Raw genomic sequence first — 27,131 nt, 5'->3', positions numbered from 1 at the left:
TCTCCACCATAAGCCTACACAAAGCCCTCATGTGTTACTTCCCCTGATATTTTATGCTTCGGTCTCTTTTTTGGATTCAGGGGAGTAGTACCTACTGATCAGGTTACCAGCCCAGTCGCTACTGCAGCACATGCCCATGCTTTGCATTAACTCTTTGCTGCCTGGCTAGCTAGGAAGTCAAGTCTCCCACAAGGCATGTAGCCAACACAGAGACTCAGCAAGGAGACCTACATCTCAGGAGCTGGTCAACACATTAGCAGTTTCCCTTGTATGAACACTGCACTCCACATCTGGACTTTCTCTCTGTCCTGGTTTTGGCTGGTATAGTGTTATGTCTTGGATTCAGTATGAGAAGAACGTTGATAACACACTGATGTTTTCAGTTGTTGCTAAGTAGTGTTTATACTAAGTCAAGGATTTTTCAGCTTCTCATGCCCAGCCAGCAAGAAGGCTGGAGGGGCACAAGAAATTGGGAGGGGACACAGCCAGGACAGCTGACCCAAACTGGCCAAAGGGTATGGAATATCCATGTGATGTCATGCCCAGTATATAAAGTGGGGGGAGTTGGCCAGGGAGGGATCGCTGCTTGGGAACTAACTGGGCATCGGTTGACAAGTGGTGAGTAATTGCATTGTGCATCACTTGTTTTGTATATTCCAATCCTTTTATCAGTATTGATAACAACAATTAAAAAATGACAATTTCTTCCTTTCTGTTCTATTAAACTGTTCTTATCTGAACCCACAAGTTTTACGTTTTTCCTTCTGATTCTCTCCTCCATCCCACTGCAGGGCGGAGGAGGGGGGAAGTGGAGTGGGAATTCAGTGAGCAGCTGCATAGTGCTTAGTTGCTGGCTGGGGTTAAACCATGACACTCTCCCACTGTGCAAATTGTCCTATGTGTTCAGGTTCTCAGCAGGGACAGAGCATGTTGAATTCCAGGTAAACCCCACAACTGATACTCCCATGGCAACAGAAAGCTGTCATCCCCCCACCCTTTGCTTTAGGCAGAACTAAAATCCATAAATCTACATGCTGTAAGCAAGAGTCATCTGGGAGTTACAGCCAAGAGAAACCATCCAGTGGATAAGGATCAGGACTCTGGGCTTCCACCGGCCGCTGTTACTGTCATGCTGAACAACAGCAGACAAGTCACATCAGCTCTGACAGCTCCATGTTTCAAGCAAGGGAAAGCCAGTTACATCAGGGTGCTGCCATGACCTTTAGTCAGGCATTTTGTGGTCCTTGCTGCATAGACTTGCATGTCCCAACCACTCCACCGCTATGTGAGCTCAGAGAAAGCAGGCATTACAATCCTTACTATATCAGTGGCATCCAGTTCCCACAGAACCAGCCACGTAGCTGAGCCTCACCAAGCAACTTCACAACAGACTACTCAAGGCAACAAGAGAGGAAAAAGTGCTGCTACCGTTTCTTCTGCAGAGCGGAAAAGTTTTTTTTGAAGGTAGGGCTGATCTGGTTAAGTAGTTCCACCAAGGAATGACTGAGAAAACTGGGGTTTGCAGGTTTGGGATTGAAGTTGTATGCAGTAGACCTGCAAGAGAAAAAAGAAGCAAAGTCACAAGCCGTTGTCATGCCTGAGACTTCCCATACCCTAGGAACATGGTACATGAACGAGAGCCTTCCATATATGCACTGTGTGAAAGGCCTGCTCAACGTGCCCTTGCTTGCAAAATGGGAGACCACGTGGCACACGGGCAGATGGGCTGCAAGAGCCCTCTCCAGTCTCTCCACGTGAGATACAGCTAGTAACCCTGTACCTGGGCCCTGATGGATTGCACAGCAAATTTAATTTAGACCTTCTCCAGCCACCATCAGGTTCAAGCAAGGCTTGTATTTTTATAGCTGGGAAGGATTGATTTCACAGAGCTTCCCAAACACACCAAAAGGGCCTTTGCTTAACAGAGAACGCAATGGTAACGGCACCAACTATACCAAACAGTTGGTGCCCTCTCAAGATACCTTGTCTCCCGGCTGGAAGGCTGAGCACCAAACCTGCCAGAAACACACCGACAGGTCCTCCCCCTCAGGGTCACATTTTGCCAAACTCAGAAAGGCAACTTGTTTCATGTTCGTTGTGCCACTTGGTCTCCCGGGACCTGCACTCAGATGTGTACCCTTAGACTTAGTACTTTTAACACTTATTTTTACAGATCTGGGGGAAAACAATGAACTACAAATTATTTCTCTCACAAGCCAGTTTAACACAGAGCACTTCCACTTCATAATGAGACAGAAGGTGGAAACGTGCTTGAATTTTATCTTTTATATTTTAAGCTCTCCTTCTCTTCAGGCAGCTTCATTCTCCTTCTGTGAATTATAACCTTGTATTTCAAACATGCAGTTATGGTTGCCCAGGCAATTATCTGGACTGCAGGATCAAGGCCAGCCAGAGATGTTTCCAAGCTGATGGTTGCTCAGGTACAGCAGGGTTTGTTGCTCTGAACTTCTTTCCTGTCCACCCTCAACTCAATAGGTCTCTGTTAAAGGCTACTGGGCTGGATGGACCCTGCACCTCCCTCAATACAGCCACTCTGACAGGCAAAGCACAGCCCCTTTAACAGTCTCTCACAGCCACTATTTAAAAAAAAAAAACAACAAACAAAAAACAAAGAAAAGCCAAAAAAAAATCTAGTCCAATCTGTGCCCAGCTTAGGAAGTTCTGACTGGCTGTGCTTTTGCTTTAGGGCAAAATGAGATAGTTGCAATGGTCAAGAAAGAATTCCTTCCCAACTCAAAATGCTCTAATTAGCTGATGACATTATGGGATGTTTAAACTTTCCCTAAAGCATCAGGCATTTATCCACTGTGGAGAAATGGTACCAGGCATAACTGAACAGCCCAATCCAGTATAGCAACTCCTACAAACCCATGTGAGCAGTGAATTAAAATAGGCTATTTTCCATATGCACACACACACACAAAAAAAAAAAGCAACAATTGTTTGTTTGTGGGTTCTTTTCCAGTTGGCTATTGCGAGCTCCCTGCTGCAGGGCAGGACAGGAGGAATCTTAGTTACTCACTGATTCAAGTAAAATCCTCGAGTGGATGCAGTGATACTGACATGCCGATCCTCCACCGTGATGACATATAAATACATGAGGTCTCCATGCATTTTCCGGTTACCGGGTGGAGGGTTCCAGCCACTCATCGTCAATACCTTTAGGCACTGCAAAGGCTACAGAAGAACACAAGAGAAGCAACTCCTGTCAGCAAGTATTAATTCCCTTGAGTTACAGAGCCATTGAATGTACATGCCAGATTCCTTTCACCTGCTGCCCTCATTTGGTTCCAGAAACAGAGCTTACAAAAAAAACTGGTCTCAAGAGCATAGCCTTCCTCGAGCCGTTTGCAGTCCACTAATTTTCCTCAGTTTGCTGCCTTTCACACCGTAAGACATCGGTACAAACAGACACCCTGGGCCTTTGGGCTGCACAAGGCATGGATTTCTTGCTGTACTGGTTTTCAAATGTCAGTTCTAAACCAGAATCCAAGTGGGAGGGTATGGGAAAGCTAAGGGTAATTTGTAGCAATCCGCAGATCCTGTCTCCAGGACTATGCAGAGAAATGCAGTTCTCCCTTCCCTGCCACCCCTCCCAACAAGACTGGCCATTTTACACTCTGCAGATGTCCAGACTCGGTGTCCAGTGTTTTGCACATGAGCTCTTGGACTTTATTCTTTTGGCTAAGCAGTGCTATTCCAGCGCTCATTAAGCATCAAGCAGAGCAAATCCCAAAGTCCACTTCAATCTTTCAATCCCTGAACGCCAGTTTGCTGCAAGGAATGTGCCAATAGCTGTTTTAGTGACACAGGAGAACTCTACCTTCCAGTCTCTGTTCTGGGGCTGAAGGGCACACAGGGGTCTCTCTTTGCTACCTGGCAGGATATGTTCAGGAGGGGTGCAGTCAATTTGTTCCATTTCAGTACCTTTCTTCTTCCGTTTTCCACTGTCTAGAATGGACAGAGATAGAAAGTCAGTGCTGAAAAACGTAGCATTCCCTCCTCCAGTAATTATTCAAGGAGGAATGCAGAGGTGCTCCGAGTGTTTCTCTGCACTCCTGAATGATGTGGGACAGCTGACTTATGATGTGTTTTAACAAAGCAAGGAGTCAAGGGAATAAAAACACTGACCACATCAGAGAAGCTTTTTTGCCCCATACCTCCCAAGTCTCCTTCAGTGAAGACACTCAGGAAGGACAATGAATTACAGTCCACACCATTGAAAGCATCTGATGGGTCAAGACTCTTCAGAAGGTCCCGAATGTGACGCACATGTATCCTCGCTTCTCGCACTGTATATGGCTCTGATGAGCAAAAAGGGAGGAAAGAAACTGGAATTACATAGTTGCTTACTCCTTTGGCACACAGGTCTCAAAAAGAAACCAGAGGAAAGGGCTGCCACATGGCCAAAACCATTCCCTATGAAAACCCTCACTCATTCCCTCCCAAAGTCAGAAGGAACTTGCCTTCCACCACTTTCAGCAGCGAGCCCTCCTGCAGTCCTTCAATAGTTTTCAGCTCAGCAAAGTTATCGAGGACATTGCCATCCAGCTGCAGAGAGAAGCAAGTCCGATGGCAGGTATCTTCACGGTCCATTAAAACTTGGTGGATCTCTTGCACCATCTCTTGAGGAGAGACCTTAAGAAGGGAAGAACCCAGACAGTTATTCTGTCCTCACACACGCTCTTGCCAAACTTTGGCCATCTGCTGCAGAATCAAACACCTCTTGTACCTCTCCAGGCTTGGAAAGGCACACTCTAGCTCTCCCTCCCAGGAAGAACACTTCTGTCCCTGCTGAGAGAGCACTGCCACCTCTGGCAGGGTCGGCCACCCCAGCTCCATCCCACAGGGCTTGGCACCCAGAGGTGTCACAGCCTGGTGCTGTGCCAAGCACTCGGCATGGGACAGAGGTGGCAGAGAGGGCAGTGAAGGAATAGAAGGTGGTGGGGGAAACCAGGGGCTCTTCCCTTATGCATTCACACTGTGCATTTGTGGTGAGGCTTTGAATGATGCACGCGGAAAACAGACAATTTCCTCCACTCGATCTGCCGTGGTATCCACAGTGCGCTGTGGCGTGTCCATGCCAGTGCCACACCTCCAGGGCACGCCACTTTCAAGCACAACGGCTCCCGTGATGCAAGAAAACGCCTCGGCTTGTGCACCAGGGCTGCTCTCCTACCTCCCTGCTCTGGCTCCAGCACCACTGACACAGCTCTCAAGCTAGGAGGACTCAGGGTAGTTTACATAAGCTGCTGTAAACAACATGGCCTGCTATTATTAGCCTATTAAAACTAACAGCCAAGGGGATTTAAAGGAGAAAAAAGCCAGGCTGCGATACAGCTCGTTCCACGGGGGATGTAATTTCACTGCACTCTCTGCTAGTTTTGGGGAGATAAGACTTCCCACTGGGTTCAGACTCCAGATGCCTCTCCCCAAAATCAGAGATACTTCATCCAAATGGTGTTTGGTGAAGTATCAAGCTAAATCAGAGTATCAGCTAGGCATGTCAAAGCCCGTCCTGATCTGGCAGCACATCATTGTCCACATGACACACGCAGAGCTCTCCGTGCAGAGGGGAAGTGGAGACTGCATCATTCCCTTGATCTTCAGGTTGGTGCTTGAGCTCCCCGAGCTGTACTAGTGCCTGTTGCTGTACCAAACCCAGGTTAGCCCGAAGGAGCATCATGCCAAAACTGCTAAGCAAGCAAGGGATTTTCCCTTCCTGAGAGTCAGACCCAGAAATCATGTTTTCACATCCCTCCTTTAAGACAGCCCAGAAGTGGGAAGGCCATTTTCCCTGTGCTCAGCTCCACGCCTGAGCCTCTCCGTGATGGACAAGAAGCAGCTACACCTTGGCTAATTCCCCCTCCCCTTGCTTCACACCTGGAGCAAAACACCTTCCTTGTCCTTGCAAAGCCTAGGCAGGCACGTTGCTCACATCTCCTCTTCCTTCCTTTTTCTCTAGAAGCCACTGGTCAGGCAGCTTCTCTCCTGCACCCTCCACGCTTTGCTGCCTCCTCCCCCACTTAATCCCATTGGAGTTTGGACAAGTCAGGGAGCTGCGAACAGCCTGAAGATATTGTCCAGACTGCGGGGTCTAACAGGGGCCTCCCTGGGCACAGTCCCCTGTCCCCTTCCCTGGCTGGCTGGCTGAAAGGACAGTGCTGTGTATGTCCTGGCTCAAAGGATTCCCTTTGAGCCTCTTCCTCCAGCACTACCTCCGCTCCGCTCCCCTCCCCAGCTGGCCAAGGGAGGTACCTGCAGGGAAAAGGGCTCTATCCCTGGTGCACAGATCTTGACGGTAAATCCCGTGTCCTGAATGACAATGACCTCCTGGTCGTTCCCATCTTCTCCTGGGTCAGTCTCCTCGTGGCCGTTCTGCCTGGCGTCCTTCTCGCCCTTGAGACTCTCGTGCGGGCCGCTGCCATTCATCAGTGGCACGCCAGATGGGTGCTCTGGGAGAGAAGAGAGGGATTTAGACAAGATATGAGCAAATGGACGGTCCTCTCCAAGTGGCTAGAGAGACTGGTTCGGACAACACCACCGCCCTCTGGCCAATCGAAGTGAACCAGGGGTTAATAGGCAGCAAGAATTTTATTCTGCACTTGGTGTTTACTAGACATAGGTGTGCCAGGCCCTTCCCTCCCTTCCCCTCACAGCATAATTAACATGCTCTCGCTCGCCTGCGGGGTTTGCATCTTCCACAAACCCTGTGCGGAGAGGGGAGGGAAGGAAAGCAGGAAGGATGGGTCAGTGTACAACACATTCAGCTTAGTCTTAAGAAGCCTCTTAATTAAAAGAAATGGGTGTGTTGGTGCTTTGCAGCCCGGAGGCAGCTGTAACCTCTGCACCAACATGTTACACAGCTCCTAACATACCTCCTGGTACGCTACTGTTCAGCCAGGAGAGAAGGGAGGGGAAGAGACGGCAGTTGCATTGCTAAGCCGTGTGTCACGTGGCAGCCAGGTTACTCCACAGGCACACAAACAGCTCCCACACCCCTGCCTGCATCTGGCCACCCTCTGCATTTCCAAAATACTTTGCCGAGATCCCATGGTGCCAGGGTGAGGCTTTGCCTAAGCAATTTTATTCAAGAAAAAAGGTGACGACATTTTAAGTGCTCGTTTAGACAGATGCGTCACAGGGACAGGGGAGCTCTATGCACCTACTTCGCTGCTCCCACAATGGTTTGTTTTCTTTTCCAATAAGGTGGATAGGATGAGAGAGCTGACAAGATCTAGGAAGCCGCAGGTCTCCTAGAGCAGCCTACACCCACCAAACCAGGCTGGCGACCACGCTAAAGAGGATACGCTGCGTTGTTGGACTGAGCTGCTGCCAGGGTAAGCTGGAGTCATGGAAAGAGCTGATGATGACAGCTGTTGAGAGAGGGAAGAGATTCCCTTGTCCCCAGCCTGGGAGCAGGGTACCACTCTGATCCACCTACCCCAGGCAGCGAACGCTGGAAGGGAGTAGGTGTCGTACCCCGCAGGGTGCGTTTGCAGCATGGCTGTGCCATCCCGGCCGTGCGCGGCCAGCACATCGGGCTGCTGGACCCCCAAAATCACACGTGGCGGTTCCGGTTTGGTGCTCCCAGGCACCCACTCACAGGCAGCGCAGACAGAGCGGGTTGGGGGCTTTCCCAGGCACTGGGAACAGCCTTTTCAAAAGGCTGCACAGGGTCGGGGCGGCTCAAAGCCAGGATAACGCCCCGAGGCTGCTAAGCACCAAGCTGCAGTCCTCCAGCCAGCTCTACCTGGCAGGTCTCTTTCCTCCTCCTCCTCCTCACCTCCTAGCAAGGCATCAGTCCCAGCCCCAGCGGTGCTCCAGGGGAGATGGCAGTTCAACCTCTGTCACTTCTGAAACGCAGACTGGTGCTGTGGCTTGAAGACCTAGAGCTATCACAGCTAGTTCTCGCCTATCAGCCCCAACTGCTCTGGCAGCCCAGAAAAGTCATCCAGCCTTCACCGTGTATAAGAAAAAGGGTTGAAATGCTATATCCCCTTGCACGCCTCTGGAGCTCAACATGAGGCTGCAGCGACAAGCCCTGCTGAAGCGTCCCTGGAGGGTCACACTCCTACTCCGGTCTACAACTGCCAACAGCAAACCTGCCTCAGAGACGACTGTCAAGGCTGAATTAGGACATGGTGAAAGAGAGCACGAAACACAAGGAAAGCACACCCGTTCCAAAAGGCAGCAGGTAACAGGGCTACCTTAAGCAGCCTCTGCTGCCTTCAGCATCTCAGCAGCTGCTGCTTGTGTTCCCTGTCACTTTGCGTATGTCCCTAAGCGAGCTGTTCATTTCTTTGACAGATGAAACCATGGACAAGCCAGACAAGAGGTCTGGCTCTAGCAAGCTGCAGTCATGCTAGAAAGGAGGAAGAAAAGCTTCACACAAGAGTGCCCCAAGAGACATGGTTTCAGAAAAACCACACCATGCCCAGAAGGCTGGGGAGAACCCCTTGTCACACCCTACAACCAGCAGAGCCGTACTCCTCCTGGACTGCCTGAACACGCGGGGACAAGGAGGGAGAGCAGAAAAGCTAATCGCAGGAAAGCTATCGCAGAAAAGCTACACCTGGGGCTACTAGTACCACAGACCGCACGACCTGCCAGGCTCCCAAGCCAGGCTTGGTCCAGCCTCTGCCCACCCAAGCAGGGCAGGATCACTGAACTTTTGCTCCTGATGTAGCAGCCAGAAAGGGGAGGCAGAATTTGGCTATGAGGAAGGCTGTAGCACTGACCAAAGACCCAACAGTCCATTTTCAACCTCTGTGGCAGCAAGACACCAAGGGCAACATCCAGGCACAGCTGCAGCGGTGCTGCCCACCACCGAGACCCCCAGTCTCCACCTGTCCATGACCAAGGACCTTTTCCAACAGCGTCACAGATGACAAACTCAAGGCGCTGCTTATGAACAGTGGACTTTCACTGGCAACTGAGGTGTGGAAGGCACAGCCCGTGGGATGTGCCAGCTCCTGTCTCCCTCCTCTCGTTCCCATCTGCATCAGCTGTCCTGATGCTCCCGCGGTCTGCCCTGTGCCATGCTCCAGGCACACTCCTGTGCCTGGTAGTCATGCTCAAGGCTTGACCAAGGATGCTTTCCAACCAACTGACTCATCAGCATTAGCAAGGTGGGCACTGAAGCTACTTCTGTGCCGCAACAGTTGGCAGAATATTCCCAAAAGGGACACTGTCATCTCTGAGTAAATGTGATCTTGTTTTATGTCTTTTTTCTAAACAAGATCCAGCAGAGAAGATGCCTCCACAGCAAGCACAAATTAACTAGCCAGCTTGAAGCTGGAAGTGGGGAGGAAGAAAGCAGTGCATAGGGACTAACCAAACCAGGAGGAGACAGACTTCACATGACAGCTGAGCAACCCTTGCACATGCTGGTCTCAAGCACAGCAAACACCTTCAGCTGCAAAGCAAAGCAAGACAGGGAAAGCCTGCACGCAGCAAGGAAAAGTTACCAACCAGGACCACACCTTTGCTTTTCACTACTCAGTGGTATCAGACCCCCAAACTACCGATGTTTCAGGAATCGGAAGACTGTTTCTTGTCTGCAGAAATACAACATATTCGCACTTTCCATCCCTCTTTCCCTACCTGAGGGAAGACGAGGCTGGTGCAGCTCCGCACTTAGTGACAGAAGAGACATGTAGAGGCAACACCTTCATGTCTCCTTATGCCAGAAGATCCAGCTCCAGCCAGCACCATCTTAAGTTTAGAAACAAAAGTTAAGCCTGAACTGAGAAAGACCAGCTGTCCAGCAGGTTAACCCTCCGATTTAAGGCCAGGGAAGGCTTTCCAGTGGGGTTTTTTACAGAACGGGTATGTTTTGAGAAAAACAGCATGTTTTGTTTCAACCCCAGCTGACAGCAGCACAGGCAAGCTTGCCTGGAGGACGTGTTGCCTGCTGGGTGCTGACTCACCGCGTGTGCTCTCCCTGCGGGGAAGCAGAGCTTCACCCGCCTGCCTTAAAGTGGGTCACCGGATCTCACCGCCTGCTGCAGACCGGCTGTGCCGTGGCCTCAGCAGCATCACCAGGGAAAGCGAGGCAAAAGCATCTGGCACTTGATTTCAGCATACTCGGGATGGCAGGAAGAGCAACAGGGACACCTGAAGACACCTGCAGAGACCTCTCTCCTGTTACTCACTCTTAGTTTAAGCCCCAAGCGGGCCAGTGGCTGCATTTAGTTGCAAGCTATTGCCCACAGGATAAAATGCCGAGCGATGCACCCCGGACGGTTTCGTGGAAGGCAGCTGAGTCACAGGGAAGCGGTCTCACCCGCTCCGGGGGCACTACCCGGCCGCTCCTCCCGCTTACCGCCCCGCTCACGCTGCTGGAGACGGAGCAGGAGATCCCTCCCGGTACGTGCTGGCCTCCAGACGCGGTTTTGTGGTCTCGACCGAAGGCTGTGACCTTCAGTCTCCCCTGTCATTCCAAGGGATGCGCCAGCATCCCAGCAAGGATCCTCCTCCTTTCGGCCCTTGGGTTGTACCCGCAGGCGCGGCTGAGGCTGCTAAGCTCCGGCTTGTGCTGGCTGGCAGCCGAGCTGTAACACGATGTTCTCATTGCTACTCGGAGCACAGCGTGAACAAACCTCGAGCGCACGCAAGACTAAAGCATCAGGAGAATGGGCAAAGCAAAACACTGAAGAGGGGAGGCGGCGGCACAGGCACCACCTCAGCGGGAGCAATTGGCTGCCTGACTGTGGCTCGCACCTGGTAGAGAGGATCAGTATAAGGATTAAGTTTCATTTTTGCACCTGGACAACGAGTACAGACACCAAGGTGACATGCCCTGTTTTAATCACGCTTCCTATTTACAGCGAGGCTGCAGAGATGGCGGGCACCTCACGAACCCGACCGGTCAGGATCCCGGCATGAAAGAGGGTGTACACCTGAACCCGAATATTGCTGGCTGCATACAGTGATAGACAGCACAGATCATGGGAAGTGTTAGTTAATAACTAATGTTCAAACAAATGTTCTAAAACAATGTCAGTCACTAATCCTTTTCTTGGATTATCAGGTCAAAAAGACGGCAACATTATGTTGCTGGGAGTTAGCCTGGTCTGGAGGGACTGCTCTGTAGATGAGGAGTTTCATTCCCTACATTGAGTAACAGCGGAGATTATTAGAGGCACAGAACTGAAAATTAAAACCCTACCTTTTCCATCACTGAGTTTAGGAGCGCATTTCTTCTTATTGGCTCCAGTGTCATTCTGAGGGCCCAAATTCTGCCTTTCCCTCCTCAAAGGTATTTCAAATTCTGAGCAGCATAAGGCAGTTTCTGCACGGTCTCCCAACCAGCTGTGCCTGCAGCCTGAACACCTGCCACTGGCACACTGATGGGCACACAAACAGCAAGCAAGGTGCTAAACCAGAAACCAAGCAACCAGCTCAGGTCAGTCACCCTACACATCCCCCTCATGCCAGCAGGTGCACCAAAAGACAGCATTTGAGACCAAAATTCAGCCACTGCACAGGGACTGAATAAAAACAAAATACAGTGATAAAAAGGCAAAATTTGACCACGAGACTTAAAAAATAATCATCTGAGTTTCTCATATCCTAGAAGTCCTGGCGAGGACAAAAGCCACTCTGAGTTACCATTTGGTGCCACATTGGAGGGACTGGCATGGACTCCAGCCGTGCTATGCCAGTTCATGGAGAAGTGGGAGAGGAAGAAAGCAAGATGCGGCTGAGCGGCCGCCCCGCAAACGGGGGGGCTGCTCCCCTCCCACGCTGCAGCAACTGGCTGGAGCCCCGCTGTCCCCACAGCGCTGGAAAGATGCACTGGGAGAAGGAGAAGGAACATTCTGTCCCTGCACTCAGGGCAGCCACAGAGCTGCTCCATCCCTGAAAGTCAGGCGTCTCCTCCCAACCACGCATGGCTGAAGGCTCCAAGCAAACGCTGCTCTGGTGCCTTGCCACTCCCATCCTTTACAAGGGCCACGTTTGCAGTCACAAACAAGGGAAGGATCAACCTTATGAATTAAGAAAAAAAATAAGCAAAACCCCCCTTATGTTTGTTTTGCTAACGTGGACACGGCACAGACAGGTCACTCTGTGGTACACACCTTGGGTGTGATATCTCACCACCTTCCTCCTTTTCCTTCCTCACCTCCCCTTCTCCTTTGTCCTGCCCCATCCCACAGGCACACACGGCCACCCACCCTCGTTACGGGCATACAGCATTTTGGCTACTCGAAGCACAACAGAGTGCCACGTCGCTGAGCACCTAGAAGTGTGAGCTTCTTTTTCTTCCTCTTCTTCTTCTGCTGCTGCTGCTTTGAGGGCAGTGCCTGCGTCTGAGAGTCAGGATCACAGCTTGACCTGCTGCTGGGGCAGGCAGTGGGGTCCGTCATTACAAAACCAGTACTTGTGCCCCGAGCCTTAGATGACACCTCACCAGGGGGGACGGGCGGCACAACTGTCCTTTGGGCCGGCAGGGTTTTCTCCACACTTGCTGGCAGAGCAGAGGAAGGTGTCCCAGGGCTCCCCGGGGAGGGTGCAGTACCTCTGCATTTTGGCACGCTGTCCGGACCCACTAAGGCTGAGCCTAAACGTACCTCGTCGTGGCCCTGGCTGGCAGGACATGCTCCAGGGGCCACGTCCCCCCTGTCAGCTGCTGCCACGTGCTCCTCCCGGCGGCAGGATCTATCGGCTAAGCCGCTGTCCTCAAGTTTCGCGCAGCTCTGGCAGGCCTCAAGCGACTGAGCGTGATTGACCAGCCCTGCCGGCCCTTCCCCAAGGTCGGCTGGAAGGACAGCCACCGCACGGGATGCCTCTGCCTGCCGGAGCGGGCCGGCAGCGCCAACGCTGGGTCTCAAACAGCTCTTATCACGGACCGCCACCGTTCCTTCTTCGCCGTTGGCCTTGGATAGGTCTTGGATGTATTCGGTGCATTTCTGCAGGCTTCCAGTCACCGCCTCGCTGGGGATGATGTCTGGATACGGCCCAGCACACTGGGCAGCTTCTGGCACCTCTGGGCAGACGGCACAGCTTGTGGGAGGCTTTGGTAAGAGGGGTGACCTCTCATCAGGCGAGTTAAAGCTGCGCGTCTGGAAGATTAGATCGGTGACATGCCTGCAGCAGTTTGCAAAAAGGCTGTTCCCCATGATCACAAGCAGCCCGGCTCAAACACCACCGGATTAGAAGAGTTAGTTTTGTTTGCAAATCTCCTGTTTGCACACATATACTGAAGTCCCCACAAGGCAAACTCCCACGCGGCAGCCCTCGCCCTCCGCAGCCCGGACCTGCTCGCCTTCTCACGCAGTCAGCCGCCTTCTCCAAAGAAAATTCCTACTTGGCCCCACGGTGGTGGGAGGCAGAGGACCGGCAGCTGACTCCGCACGGTGTCCTGCGCACCCTGAGCTCACGTCCCACGCGCTCGCCAGAATCGGATGCTGGGCTCACAGCGCTTCTCCCAAAGTGCCGCCCAGTGACCTTCACCCACCGCGCACCTTCGCCCCTCTCCCCGACCGCCAGGCTCGCACCGTCACGATATCCACGAAGCCCAAAAGTAGCTCCCAGCGGCTGGAGCTCCCCTCTCCCCGCCGCGCCAGAAGAAAACCGGACACGTATCTAAGAGGTTCCTCAGGCGCGCTCGCGGAGGGATGCCAGCCCGACCGCCCCGGCCCAGAGGCGGTTATAAATAGCCCGATCTCGAGTGCTGCACCAGTGCAGCATGGGACGAGTGCTAGAGCGCTTCAGCACTGCCAAACCTGTGAGCAAGTGAGATGCATTGAATTACAAGGCGAGGGCAGTTACTATGGCATGCCTGGGCCCAGGCACAGCCATCCATACTAAGCAGGCGAGCACAAAACAGCCAGGCAGCGAACCAGTAAGTAGTTTCCAGACGAATCTTCTGTCCTCTCGCCCTGCTCTGCCGTATCAAACACAAACAAACCACAAAACCACACGCACAACCCCCTAACACCACTCCTCTCTCCGTGCTAATTTAAGAAATCCCGGCAACTGAAAGCAGGGATTACGGAGCTGGAGATTTCTGCAAGCACCAGGCACCCCGGGGAGGCTGCAGCCGAGCAGGCTGCAGCATGCCTCCCGTGAGGCCACGCCGCAGCCGCCTGCTCCTCGCCTTCCCCCGGCGGCATCGGCCAGGCATCACGGCCCCTCCGCGCGCCGGCACGCATCCCATGCTGGCACACGCGCTGCTCGGCGTTCAGCTGCTGGGGTCCCTTCAGCGGTCCCGGTTTCCTGGGACACAGGCGAAGAGCCAGATCTTTAAAACGCACGATGGGATGTGCAAGAGCTGCGGCCTGAACCGACCAGCCTTGGACCTGCCTGGAAAAGCCTTTGTGTCTGGTTAGCAAACCTGACAACCCCCCCCGCTCCCGGGCAGCCCAAGTTTTGGCACAGGCTCCCTCGGCGAGCCTCCCGAGCGCTCGACACGGCTTCGTGGATGGGAAGGGGCATGGCTCTGCACTGAGCGGAAGAAATACTGTGTGCCACGTTCCTAGCACAAAAATCTCAAAACTAGAACAAAGCCAAGACCACACAGCTCACATGATCACTTGCTCAAGGCCAACACAACACACACAGAGGAAAGGCAATCCCTTCTCCAAAGGCGGCCCCGGGAAGGCCAGGAGCAGCCCCCAGAGCCTCCGTGCCAGCAAGCCACCTGCCAGGAGAAAGGCAGAAACCGGCTGAAAAACAGACCAAAAGCTCTCCACAGAAAACCCTGGCTAGCTTCCGTTTTCCTTTTAAAGAGAAGAGGAATCGGAAGAGAAGTCTCTCCCACTCCACCTCATTTGAGCTCCTGCCCCAATAAGGAAGGAGCCCTAGGAACCCCCATGGCTGCTCCTTCGGTGCAGGAGCCACCAGGCCTTGGAGCCCCGAGACAAGGCACCCTTCGGCCTTGGGAGCCAGCACCAACTTTTCGATCGCATCAGCATCGGTAACTCACGTTTTTCTCATGATTTTTGAAGGAGTTTAAGATGTACTGACAGCTTCAACTCTTCCTCCTCATCAAGAGGCCTCTGGGAAGAGGCAAAATCTCCTCCTGGAGAAGTACCTGGTCAGGAGGTCTCACGCAGCTGAGCAGCACTTCTTCAACTCAAGCCAAAGCAAGTTCAGAGCAGTGTGGTATGTGCTAGCTTTAACACGTGAAGGCTGGTGTCAGTATAGCAAATGCAAATTAAATTTCAGCTGAATAATAAACTAAACAAAATAAATAGTTTAATGAATGTAAATAAATTGACTAAATGAATAGGCATGAGCTCCAGAGATAGCCCTAGTGGAAACGTTTCTGCAGGACATCCCGTCAGGGGAGGTGGGAGACAGCACGGAGGTGCCTCCCTCTACCTCCCCAGCGGAAACCACAGCTTCCCAGCAACTTTCAGCACTTTAGGTGCAACAAGCACTTCTTTTAATAACGGCCCACAGTGAAACGCTAGAGCTGCTCTACTGCCATCATTAAACTCAAATTGGTTATAACCCATCTGTGGGTAGAGGTATAAGCACTGCATTTATTTTTCAGCAGCTTTACAACACCGGGGACTGACTCGCATGGAGACCACAGCGGGGCTGCAGCATGCGGCTCTCTCTACAAGGGCTCCAGGCTCACTGGTCTGGACGTCTCTCCTGTGGCACTAACAATCCATGGATGGCAAGTGGGGAAATCACTCATTCCTAGCTCTTGTGCATCCGCAGTAAAATTTGGCTGGATAGACCTAAACAACTCAAGCCACATTCCAGCCTACTTAGAAGTTTGTGGCTTTTTTGTATTCCTATTGATACTGGGACATTTGCATTGCAGCTGTGCCCTAGGGCATTCACGGGGTCCCACAGCTGCTGGGTCAGGCACTTACAAGCCACTGAAATGCCTCACGCTTTGCATTTGGCACCCCGAGTTACCCACACTGTGCTCTCCACACCTGGGAACTACATTTAAACCCATTTGTAAACTTTCTATCTGGCCAAAACTTTGGAACCTTAGTCCCAAAACTAGCTGGCTAGGTGACCCTGCTACAACAACGTGCAATTCAAACATCACAGAAATCGGGAGCAAAGACTAGGACCCAAGGCAAAGTGCAAAGATCAGCACCAACAAAAACATCAACTATGTTAGGAAGAGCATGCTTCTCAAATTTCAAGAGAAGAGAGCCAGATGAAGGAATTGCATTTCAGACAGATACCAAGAAACAGTCAATAATTCTCCAAGTACGTGTTTTTTATTCTGGCACATACCTTAGTTTCAGAAAGCTACTGAGACAGCGAGAGCCCAAGACAGTGAACTATCCCGTTAGACTTTGCATGCAGTGGGACCAGCAGAACATCAGGCTTGCAGCCAGAAGCAGCCGTGATGGGAGGCAAGAGCCACAGCTCCACAGTGTTGCAGGGAAGACTCCAGCTTCACCCTGTGCTACTACTGATGCTTGTCACCACAACCACAGCAGCTCTGGAGAAAACTCCACGCAGCACAAGCCCGGAAAGACCAACTTCGCCAGTCCTGAGAGCCCTATATAAATCTTAAACTGGCTGAGAGCCCCAAGACCTGCCAAGCTGACAGCAGGGAGCTCTGGGCAGGGTTCGCAGGGGAGATCAGACGGCTGCGATGTTGTCCTCAGCAGCTCCCGCGCTGCCTTCCTGCATCCTGCGGCACAGATGTGCCGATTAGCCCGCAGCCTCCCACCCAGCCAGCCCTGTGCCAGCCGCCCGCGGCTGCCCCGGGCCTGCTCGGGGCCGCACACAGCCCCAGGGAGACAGGCTGCGCAGCTGCTCCCCACGGCTCTGCAGTAGCGTGCTGCAGGCGGGAGCCTGGGAAACTTGCCTGTCCCGCAGAAACCCCTCTGCCAGGGACATCAGGCAAACCCCGTCCTACCTTACACAGCGCCATAACCCGAGCTGGCACCAGAACCCACCTTAACCCCAGCCGAACCTACGCTGAGCTTCCAGGCTGGTGGAGGCTTCGCAAGCTTCAGCGCTACTGACGGTAAAGACAGAGCCTTACCCCCAGTGCCTGCTCGCAGGGCACTGCACAACACGGCTTGCTAACAGGCAATATCCACGTTACCATTTCCAGCCCCATCCAACCGCAACGGCAGAAGGGTAGCTAGCACAGTACCTGAGAAGGAGGGCTGGTGTCAGGCTAGTCCGACCCACAGGAGCTCTAGGTAAGCAGGGTGAGAGTCACGATCCTGCAGTTTTATGTTGTTGGACAGTAACTGCATAAAACTCCTCTGAGCCTGCACCTTTGTCAACAGGTCGCAGCAGAGCTTTTCTCTTTAAAGAGAAGGGCAAACTAAGGAATGCTTTTTTTTAAAAAAATGTGCCATTACTCTAATGTCACTTAGTTATAGGGAACCTTACTTCAGTGGCCTGCTTCACGGGATTCTTCCCTCAGGACCGGCCAAGCAGCTGGCAAGAACCACAGCAGTAATTTCTTCAGCTTGAGAAAAGAACTTACTTCTGTGAGTGTAGATCTATTTTCCCACCCAAAGAGAGAAGGTTTGTCACCTAAGTGCCTCTATACGAAATTGTCAAGAAAACGCCAGATAACCACTCGTCCCAGACTCATTAATGTCAAAGAGGTAGAACACAACAGAAAGCTCAACTGGTAAACAGGTATGTGCAAGCTCTGCTACATCAACAATGCACTTGCGGGAGGTGAGAACCAAACGCTAACCCTTAGACAGCCTTGCTACTACTGGTGAAAAACTGACCTGCTTCCAAAAAGCGACAGCCACTGCCGCCACGGTGGTAGATACGCTTTGGTTTTGATCTTTTGCGCTCTGTCCAAGCACTGCCCCGTGGACTGGTTTTACTTCTCAAATGCAGATAAAAAAAATGCATGAACTTCAGACCTCTAAAGCTTCTAGAAATAACAACTTTCTAGTACAACCAATAGAGCATGATGCAAGAAAGCAAAGCGAGCACTGGAAAGCTGCGCCAGGAGAGGGGTGCACTGCCAAGTTTAGTCATTTACAGACAACGAAGACAAACACAGGACTCTGCAACACAATGCTGTTTTCACTGTGCATGAGGCAGTTCTGCATCTGCAGGTGGATTTATCTAGGTGCATGTTCCTGACCTACTTACTTCAGCTTTTCAGCTGGGAAACCCACGAGCAAGGCTGCTCAGGCAGAGCAGCAAGCTTCCAGTGGGAGCTCAACTCTGTTGAGCCCACCGGCAGAACTGCTCCAGGCGGACATGATCCCCTCGGGTTCCCATCCCCCATCGTGCCGCACAGATGCTGTGTTATCACACTCCTTTCCTCTTCTTAACCTTATAGCGGTGATCAGATTTCTCTTGCACTATATTCCTCTGATTCTCCCCCCGAAGCCTGTTACAACTGCATATTAAAAAAACCCGACTGCCAGCAATTCAGCCCTTTCCAAAACACCAGCAAACCTCCAAGGTCGGGCAACAGACAGTGATAGCAAATCCCGAGATTAAGAATCAGTCTTCTGACCTTGCTACTAATGCACAGCTACACTTGCCTCCACAGCAGTTTTCCATTAACACTTGCATTCTCCGCTTTTTTTAACAGAAGACATGGCTGAAGATACGGGTGGCTGGGAAGAACGGGGGTGGAGGGACCTAGCTAGAAAAATCAAATCTTTGGGCAAGGCAAGGTTGGAAAGCGTTTTATGGTAGCTAGAAGCACTGCTAAACTTGCACGTGAGAGAAACTTGTTCTAAAGCAATGACAGCTGTAGGAACAGAAATAATCCAAGAAATGCTGCACACAATGGGCGTCTCCTGATCTCATGCTAGCTAGTAAGAAAGGTAACTTAATCCATAACTGCACCCATCAGAAATCATTACAGGAACCCCAATTGTTCACGTTTTTGTGTGCTTCTGCACTCCAAAGGACAGCGCGGCCCCAACAGTTTTGTCTAGTTTGGAGGTGGAGAGAAGCAGCCGTCAGCCCTCTCGCCTGTTAGAGGTGGAGAAAACAACTCGCAAGTCCCGACACCTGGCACAGCAGAGGGGTATATTTCCTCAGCGAGAAGGCCCCTCGGAGCCTGCCCAGCGGTACCGATGGTCTCCTTCAGACAAAACAGGGTGCCCAAGAATGGGGTGCTCTGCAAGCCGCACAGGCAGCAGCAGGTACACCAGAGCAGAGGCCGATTTTCCCTGGCAGAAAGAGAGGCCTGGGAACCAGAGCTCGTAACGCTGCCGATGCCAAGGCGGACAGGGTGCCCCCACCTCCACCGCAGCACGGTACCTCCACCTGGGAGCCGTGCGGCCAGAGGCACCGCCTCAGCCCCAGGCTCCCAGACAGGACAAGAGCCTTCCTCCTCCTCCTCCCCTGACCCACGAGCTGCCTGAGCATTCGTGCAGCGCTGAAACACGGGGAGGATTTTTCCACCTCCCTGCCTCCTTCGGCAATCAGCTTGCGCCCTGAGAGGCAGGGATTACACAGCGTAACTTTTTAACCCAGTTGCTGGCACTGCAGGCGTGACGCCGGCTTTAGAAGCGGGCACGCGGGGGGGAGGGGGAGGCTTTCAGCACTGCGCTCCCCACTCTTGAACTGCGTCCAGCCTGCTCCAGCACTGAAGGCTGATGAACTTTGCTTTAGGTGACAAACTTCAAAAATTCACCTCTCCACCGTAAAATCAGGGGAGGGCGGAAGCGGCAGGTCACTCGCTCAGCGGATACAAGTGCCTCAGGTTGAAGGCCAGCCACAAGCCACGCTGCTTCTACCCTTTCTTCCTGTACGTTAAAGATCAGAGAAAAAGGCTGAGTCCAAGATGGAGCACTCAGGACCGTAACTTCTTGAAGATACAGTGCACCAAACTCAGCAAAACCCAGAGCAAGGTGTAGCCTCGCAGGGTCTGGGCCCAGAGCCCTGGTCCAGGTGCTGGGGACGGTCAGGACATGGGGCTGCACCTCCTCCCTGGCCTGAGCCACTCAGGCTCTGATTTAAAACAAGAGCAGCCAGCAAATAACTCGTCAAAATATGTCACTTCCAGCTAAGGTCTCGAAGGAGCCATCTGCCCTTCCCCAGAAAGCCCAAGCTCTCGCTCCGGAGCATTCCCTAAGGTGTCAATGGCTCCTGTATCCCAGACTCCCAGGACGACCCAGCCCTCTCCTACCCACCACCACAGAGCCGCCGACATCCACAACGCGGCCAGGGCCGGCACCGAACTTCGTGGCCCGGCGACCGGCCCCCGGCAGCAGGACCGGTCCCCCGCAGCCCACCCGGTGCTACCGGCGGCGGCAGGGCAGCCTGGGCGGCGGACGGGAAGGGCGGCCGCTTCCTCGCAGCCAGGGCACGGGCACCGGCGTTCCCGGTCCCGCGGATCACCCCGCCCGGACCCGCTCCGCCTGCCGGGCCGGGCCTAGGCAGAGGCGGGGACAGCCGGGGCAGCGAGCGGGGCCCCGGAGCGGCCTCTTCCCTACCGCCCGCGGCCGCGCGGTGGTGCGGCCCGGTGAAGGTGACCTTCACCGGGGCCCGGGGCTCCCCGCTCCGCCGGGACGGGACGGGACAGGCCCGGCCGGGCCGGGATCGCCGCACGGCGCGGCCGGGCTCCCGCCGCTTGCCCGGGCCCCGTCCCCCGGTGGCTCGGCCTCCCCGGGACACGGGACGAGCAGCGGGAACCACGCTTCCCGGCCCCGCTGCGAGCGCCGCGGCCTCCAGACCCGGCGGCCCTGGCGCGGGCTCCGCGGAGCCTCCCCGAGCCGCGCAGCGGGCACCGGGCCCCGGTACGGCTTCCCCGCAGGAAACGGCGAGGGGGGCGACGGGACCCCGGGCCGGGGCGGGGAGAGCCGGGAGCCCGACCCCGCGGCGGGGCAGGCGGGTCAGGGTCGAGCCCGGGCCGCTCCGCCGGGGTCTCCCCGGGCGGGACGAGCAGCCGAAGTTGGCAGAACCGGTCCCCGCCGCGGCCCCGGTCCCCGCTCCCGCGCCCGCTCCCCCCCCCCCCCCCCCCCCCGGCCCCTCCGCGATCTCCCTAGCGGGCCCCGGGCACCCCCGGTACCGATAAGGGGGCGGTGGGCACTGCCCCGCCGGGGTCGGGCACCCCGGCCCCGCCAGGCCCGGCCCGCTCTCCCGCCGCAGGGCCCGGCCCCAGCGCCCCCCCCCTCTCCTCCCTTACCGGGGCGCTGCTGCGTCTCCGCCGGCCTCCTGCCGCGGGGACCCGGCTCCTGCTGCTCGCCGCCCTGCGCGGCGGCCGGCACAGCGGCCGGCGGCATCTCGTCCGCTTTAATGACCATGGGGGCCGACGCCGAGCCCCGCGCCCGCCCGCCCGCCCGCCGCGAAGGACAGCGCCGCTCCGGCCCCACGTGGTGCCGCGACCCCGCGCGCCGCTACGGCGCGCCGCCCGGGACCAACCTCCGCGCCCGGCGGCAACGCCTTAAAGCGGCAGCGCCGCGCGAACCGCCCCTCCCGGCCGCCGCCGCCGCCGCACCCGGGACGGGGCTGCGTCGTGGGCGCCGCCATGTGGGGCAGCGGGGCCAGGCTGCCGGTTCGGCCCGGCGCCAGGCGGAGGGGAGCGGGGTGGCGGGAGGCGGCCCCGGGAGGCCCCGGTGAAGGTCACCGGCTGCCGCAGCCGCTCGCTCCCGCCCGGCTGCGTGCGACCTTCCCGGAGGCCGCAAGGTCGCCGGCCGGGCGGGCCGCGCCCGGAGATGGGGGGGGGGGGGGGTGACAGCACCCGGCCTGCCCCGGGGAGCCCACGCACGGCCATGTCTGCTCCTGCTCCCGCCGGAGCTCCGGGGACCGGCCCCGGCCCCGCGGGGTGTTCCCCAGGGCGGCGGGGAGCCGGTAAACGCGGACAGAAACTTCGAAAAGCAGCCTTCTTCCCTAAAGTGGGGGCTCGGGGGCAGGCCGGGTTGCGGGTGGAGGGGTGCGGGGGGGGGCTGCCCGCAGCCTCGCCGGAGCTGGGACGCGGCCGTGCACCCCTCGCTCTGGGACAGAGGGACGGAGCGCGGACCCGGCTCCGCGGGTGGGCGCGGGGTCCGGCCGGCCCTGCGCGGCCCAGCTCTTCGTAGAGCAGAGGGTAGAATGGTTTGGGTCGGAAGGGACCGTAAAGGTCATCGGGGTCCAGGCCCCCTCCGTGGGCAGCGTCACCTTCCAGGCTCGAAGCCCCCTCCAGCCTGGCCTCGAACGCTCCCAGGGATGGGGCATCCACAGCCTCTCTGGGCAACCTGCTCCGGTGCCTCACACCGCCCTCACGGTGAAGCATTGCTTCCTAATACCTAATCTAAGCTCTTTCAGTCTAAAACGGTTACCCCTCATCTCATCACGACACTCCCTGATAAAGAGTCCCTCCCCAGCTTTCCTGTAGGCCCCCGTTAAGGACTGGAAGGTCTCCCCAGAGTTGTGGAGGGGCTCGTCGGTCCTGGGGACAGAGGCAGAGATGTTCGTGGTTTGCGGCTGGAGGTGCTGGGGCAGGACAGTACAACCCTTTGCAGATTTCAATCTCTTTATTAAGAAAAAGGTATATTACAATGACTCCTAAAGTACAGCTCCATACTCTAGTCTCCGGGTATTATTAACACATTTTGAAAAGCACTTGGTTAAAAAGCGAAGTCGACATTAACATTGTCCTGGCGAATAATGGTGTCATGTAGTAAAATGAACATTCAAATAAAGCAGAGCAGTGTCAAACCTTTGGCATCTGTCCCACCGCCATGGCTCTCCCCAGCACGAGGCACAGGCTTTTATTGTTCTCAGCTGAGCTTCGCAAACTCAGCCAAGGAGAATATTTTTGCTCCGGTGAAACCGCAGCTGCTCTGGGACCAGGGGAGCTGTACCCGGGGGTGCTTCCCTCCCCGTCCCTCTGCCAGAGCCCTCCCTGGGGTCCCGAGCACAGCTCTGGCCAGGCAGAGGTGATGTCCCCACCTGAGGAGGCCTGTTACAGCCCTGGCAAGGACTGGGATGACAGCGACCTTGTGTGTGACCTTGAAGCACCCGGGCAAATACAGACGGTGTTCCTCCCTGCAGGCCCAAGGGGCTGTGGCTCAGCACCTTACCCACGTCCCCTGGGGGCAAAAGGGTCTGGTTTTTGAGACATACAAAGATTTGAGGGATTCCCATGGCCTGATAGTCTCATTCCTGCTATAATCGCAATGACGGGATAGGGCATCTTTTGGGGAAGCCACAAGGTCAGTGAAATCTATAGGAAAGAGGCAGGAGGCATCACCACATCCCAAGGAGGAGCAGGCGCCACTTGGGTTTGCGTTGGGTGCACCTCTCACACAGGCAGCTCCTCAACCCTGTTCCTGCCCGAAGGCGTGAGGGGAGGGAGGGTGCAATGAAGGGATCCGATATGGTGACAGCGACCAAGCGTCACGCTCCGCGTCCCCCTGCCCACAGGCGCCGGCCCTTCGCACGGCTGCAGCGGGGAGCTGGGACAGCAGCGTCACTGCAGGGCCAGCCCTCGGGCAGCGCTGGCAGAGAGGAGGCAGAGGCGGAAACCTGGCCTTGGGGAGCAAAGGGCAGCTTTAAGCAGCGAGGAGACACAGCACTTTTATCTTTGTGCTTTCACAGGCCGTGTCGTCCGGCGGGATCCTCCATGGCTGCCGTGCTCGGTGATCCCAGGTTTCTCTTGCTCACCCAGCCCGGCACACCGGCATTGCTGATCTTATCCACAGCGTGAGGCAACCTACGGATATAAGGGAGTTTTCTCTCCCCTCCTATCGCGTTCCCCGTAGGACTTGGCAGCCAGGCACCGACAGTGCAAGAGGGTGACAAGAACAGACGTGCACCGAGGCAGCCGTGGCGTCACTACAGCGAGACTGGCTTGTCGGGGCCGCTGGGAAGCGAGGGCTGGCGTTCCTGGAGAAGGGCAGGATGCTGCGGCTTCACCGGAGCAGCAGGAGCCAGTTCACGAGGCTGCACGAGGACCCCAAAACGCTCACCTAGGTCCCGAAAATGAAAGTCCACTGGCGTGCTGCTGACGTACCTTCCCGGTGGGGAGAGCCAGCCGGGCAGCGCTGCAGTCCTGCCAGTCCTCTGCCTCCCGGGAGCTTATTTTGGGGAACTCGTGCACGGAGATGCACTGCGCAGAGCAGAGCAATCCCTGACCACTGCTGGCTCCAGCTCTCCAGCCACTTCAGGCAGGACATTTCTTGCTGCATCACTACCAGCTTTCCTGGGTATCCAGAACAGACCAGCCCTCAGCCCCACCACAGCGGCTGCCCCTGTGTAACACCCATCAGCTGTGCCCTGTGCCTAACCTTGCTTGCATTAAGGTGGTTTCCAGAAAGCCTTGGGCTCTGCCTCAGGCAAAGCTTCCCCAAGGCAGCAGGATGAGGCCCCGCCACGGACAGGACGCTGCACGGTGCTGTGCAGCAGCGGGGAAGGTGGTGCAGCCTCCCGAGGGGGTTTTCAGGCCCTCGCAATGGCACCCTCACAGCGGGGACGGGAGGGACACAGCCGGGATCACTTAGATTAGCCCCAGCAAACACATTCAGAAAATATGGCTTTTTAATTAACAGGGTCAAGAGGGAGAACTTCCCGACCGGTCTGCCCAGGGTTAAAATAAGTCCAGGGGAGCATGCACCGAGTCAGCGGCACCAGCATGGGCACAGCAGCAGCAAGTGGAGTGGGCACATCTCCCTCCCTACCCACTGCTCGCCCCGCGCCTGCTGCAAGGCTGCACAATTTGAGATATCTCTTTCTCAGAGAGCATTAGGAAAAATAATAACAACAAGGAAAAGAGAGATTAGCAAGCCCAACACATCAAATCCATGAGCCCTGCAGAGCTGCAGAACGAAAGCGGGGGTGCAGGGAGAGGTGCCCGGCTGTTAGTCTGTACGCAGAAAGCTCTCAGCACATTGTGGTTTATACACATAAGACATTGTTTTAACAACCGAGCGTTATTGCTATGCATCCATTTCCAGTCTAACCATTAAGCTTTACGAGTCAACATTAAACATCGCTTGTTCCATACAAAGCACATAGGTGTCAGCGGTTACACTCCTCCATCTATGTGCGTCAGGTATACGGCGCAGGTCGAAGCTGTGTGCAGCCTTTGGACTCCCAAGGAGTCCAGCAGCACTGACTAAATGCACCTACAGATCCCTGTTACACCTTACAGGCTAAGGGCTAACTTACAGTCCAAGACTGGGGGGTCTGTAAGAGCCCCCCGCCCAGGGAGAGGAGGGCAGGCACTGCCCGGGCTCCCGCTGCTCCCTGGGGCTCGCTGTGGCTAACAGCAGCCTACTCATTAAAAAACAGGAACGCTGTCTTTTTGTTCTTTTTTTTTTTGATCATTTTGATCTCTTTGATCATTTTATATAAATACAAAGATTAAAATAATTTATCTCAACATCATTTCTATTACAATCATACAGTGTTTTCCCTTCAAAACAAGTGCATGTATGTATATATATATATAAGTGTATATATAGTATCTCTAGAGCTCCCCCCCCCCCCCCCCCCAAGAAAAGCAGCAGTGACTGAAGCAGGTACAGCACACAGGAGCTGATCCTTCCTGCTCCGAGGCAAGGGTGCCCAGGGAAAAAGCGCAGGGCTCGCCCTGACGACTCATTTCCAAGCACGTTACATTGGCATGAAGCAGGGAACTGGGGTGCTCCCTCTCCGTCCCTTTGGGAAACAAGCCCCCCTCGCTGTAGGCAGCTCTGCCTGCACGTCCAAGGGCTGCGGGGCTCAGGGCCTGCCCAGCTGCCCGCAAGCACCGGGGAGCACCGGGAGGAAGGAGAAGCAATCGGGGGACTGGAAATGAGATCAACTCCTTGAGCAAGCTGCTAATTAGTGGCAAAGGGGAAAGGATCCTGCAGCTCAGACAGGGTTGCTCCATTTACATACTAGGCACTAAAAATGATGATTGCTAGGAAGGTATTTACACAGAAGAAGGATCATACCTCTCCCTCCCCTTTTCAATGCTCAGGTCAGTCATGAACACCGCGATCTTAACAAGGATTTTATAATAAAAATGCAACATACTCTGTCTATCAGGATTGTCTAGGAAGGAGAGGGGAAAGCAGCTGTGCACACCACAGCTAAAGGAACAGCCAAGCAGCGCAGGGACACATATTACCCTCTTCCATGTTAAAAGAGACTAGAGACAAATCCTCAGCAGAACCTCTCTGAACCTGAGAGAAACGGCAATTTCCAAAGGCCAAATGGCACCTCACCCGCGTGACACCACCGGGAACCGGGTGGCCACGATGCTGCACCCCCGGGTGCTGCTTGTGCAATGCAGCACAAACTGCCCCTCTGCTGCCCCGCTCTGCCTCCGTGGGGTGGGCAACAGCAGGGCCCCAAGCACACCCTGCTCACCCCAGAGCTGGGACATGGGGACAGCCTGCCTTAAAATCACTTTGTAATGGGAAACAGGTGGGAAGCATCCCGCAGCCTTACCAAGAGCCGGACTCAGGGCTTTTCTCCTTTGTGCAACTGTACCCACATGCTCATAACCCAGCTGGGCGTTACCAACGCACCCCACGCTGCCTCTGCACCCCCACCTGCCTTGGGAAGGCAGTCTGGGCGTGCGACGCTTTGCAGCTTCACAGCCAGGGCATGCGAGCACCCTGCCCTGGCTCTTTGCAGCCTTCCGCCGGGGGTGACAGTCGGGGAGGGCAGGCGGGAGCTGGTGGGGGCTCCGGATGCATCAAGGGTTGCAAAGATTTCCTGCTAGAGCCTTGCCTTCGCCCCTAGGAGCTGCACACCTCTGCAGGGCTTCAGCCAAGGCGTCTGCTCCCTGGGCCCCTGCCAGGGGGGACCTACCCAGGTGTGGCTTTGCTGGGCTTCTTCCCAAACTCAGGGGTGCGTTACAGACCATGGTAGCAGCTGGGGAGTGGGGACCCCAACCCTCGAGGGTGCCCTGGGGGAGCAGGAAGGTTCTTATGCCCTCCGAAGCCTGACTATTCACATCACAGCCAAAGAAAAGGTACAAAAGCTGCTAATTTCTGTCCTGCTAGTGCCGCTCGTACACTTAGGGGTTTGTTTTTACCAAAGAGCTGGCCTAGGGACTGTTGCTGAGAATCTCGTAAAAGCATTTTAATATAGTATATAAATATTGAACTACAAAAATAGACACCTCTGACTGCATGGGCACGCTGCGGGTGAGCTCGGGCAGGCTAAGCCCGACTGGTCTACAAGGGCGACATTTTTGAAGAGGTTTCAAACTGAACTGGAAGGAAATGGGGTCCGATCGCAGCCCGCGGCTT

The 27,131-nt window shown here is 55.0% G+C and overlaps 1 protein-coding gene across 3 annotated transcripts in view; it reads right to left on the bottom strand.

Moving 5' to 3' along the window:
- CLUH (clustered mitochondria homolog) overlaps window positions 1–21,262 on the bottom strand; it is a 42,482-nt gene extending 21,220 nt beyond the window's left edge. For 2 of the 3 annotated variants that reach the window (XR_008237419.1, XM_052803182.1), the window contains exons 1-7: window positions 12,269–13,644; window positions 6,280–6,476; window positions 4,488–4,659; window positions 4,182–4,325; window positions 3,845–3,972; window positions 3,044–3,198; window positions 1,429–1,554 (exon numbers count right to left, since the gene is read on the bottom strand). Coding sequence is in view for 2 of the 3 variants with exons in the window: in XM_052803182.1 (XP_052659142.1) it covers window positions 1,429–1,554; window positions 3,044–3,198; window positions 3,845–3,972; window positions 4,182–4,325; window positions 4,488–4,659; window positions 6,280–6,476; window positions 12,269–13,148 (1,802 nt within the window). In the remaining variant the exon portion in view is untranslated. Of the gene's footprint in view, window positions 1–1,428; window positions 1,555–3,043; window positions 3,199–3,844; window positions 3,973–4,181; window positions 4,326–4,487; window positions 4,660–6,279; window positions 6,477–12,268; window positions 13,645–21,091 lie in introns of those variants that run through there. The other variant, XM_052803183.1, reaches the window with a different exon arrangement.
- Between the last annotated feature and the right edge of the window lie 5,869 nt (window positions 21,263–27,131).

Source organism: Harpia harpyja, chromosome 12, assembly GCF_026419915.1.
Source record: "Harpia harpyja isolate bHarHar1 chromosome 12, bHarHar1 primary haplotype, whole genome shotgun sequence".
Taxonomy (NCBI): Eukaryota; Metazoa; Chordata; class Aves; order Accipitriformes; family Accipitridae; genus Harpia; species Harpia harpyja.
The sequence above is the reverse complement of the archived record's forward strand: the minus strand, read 5'-3'. Positions and strand labels throughout refer to the sequence as shown.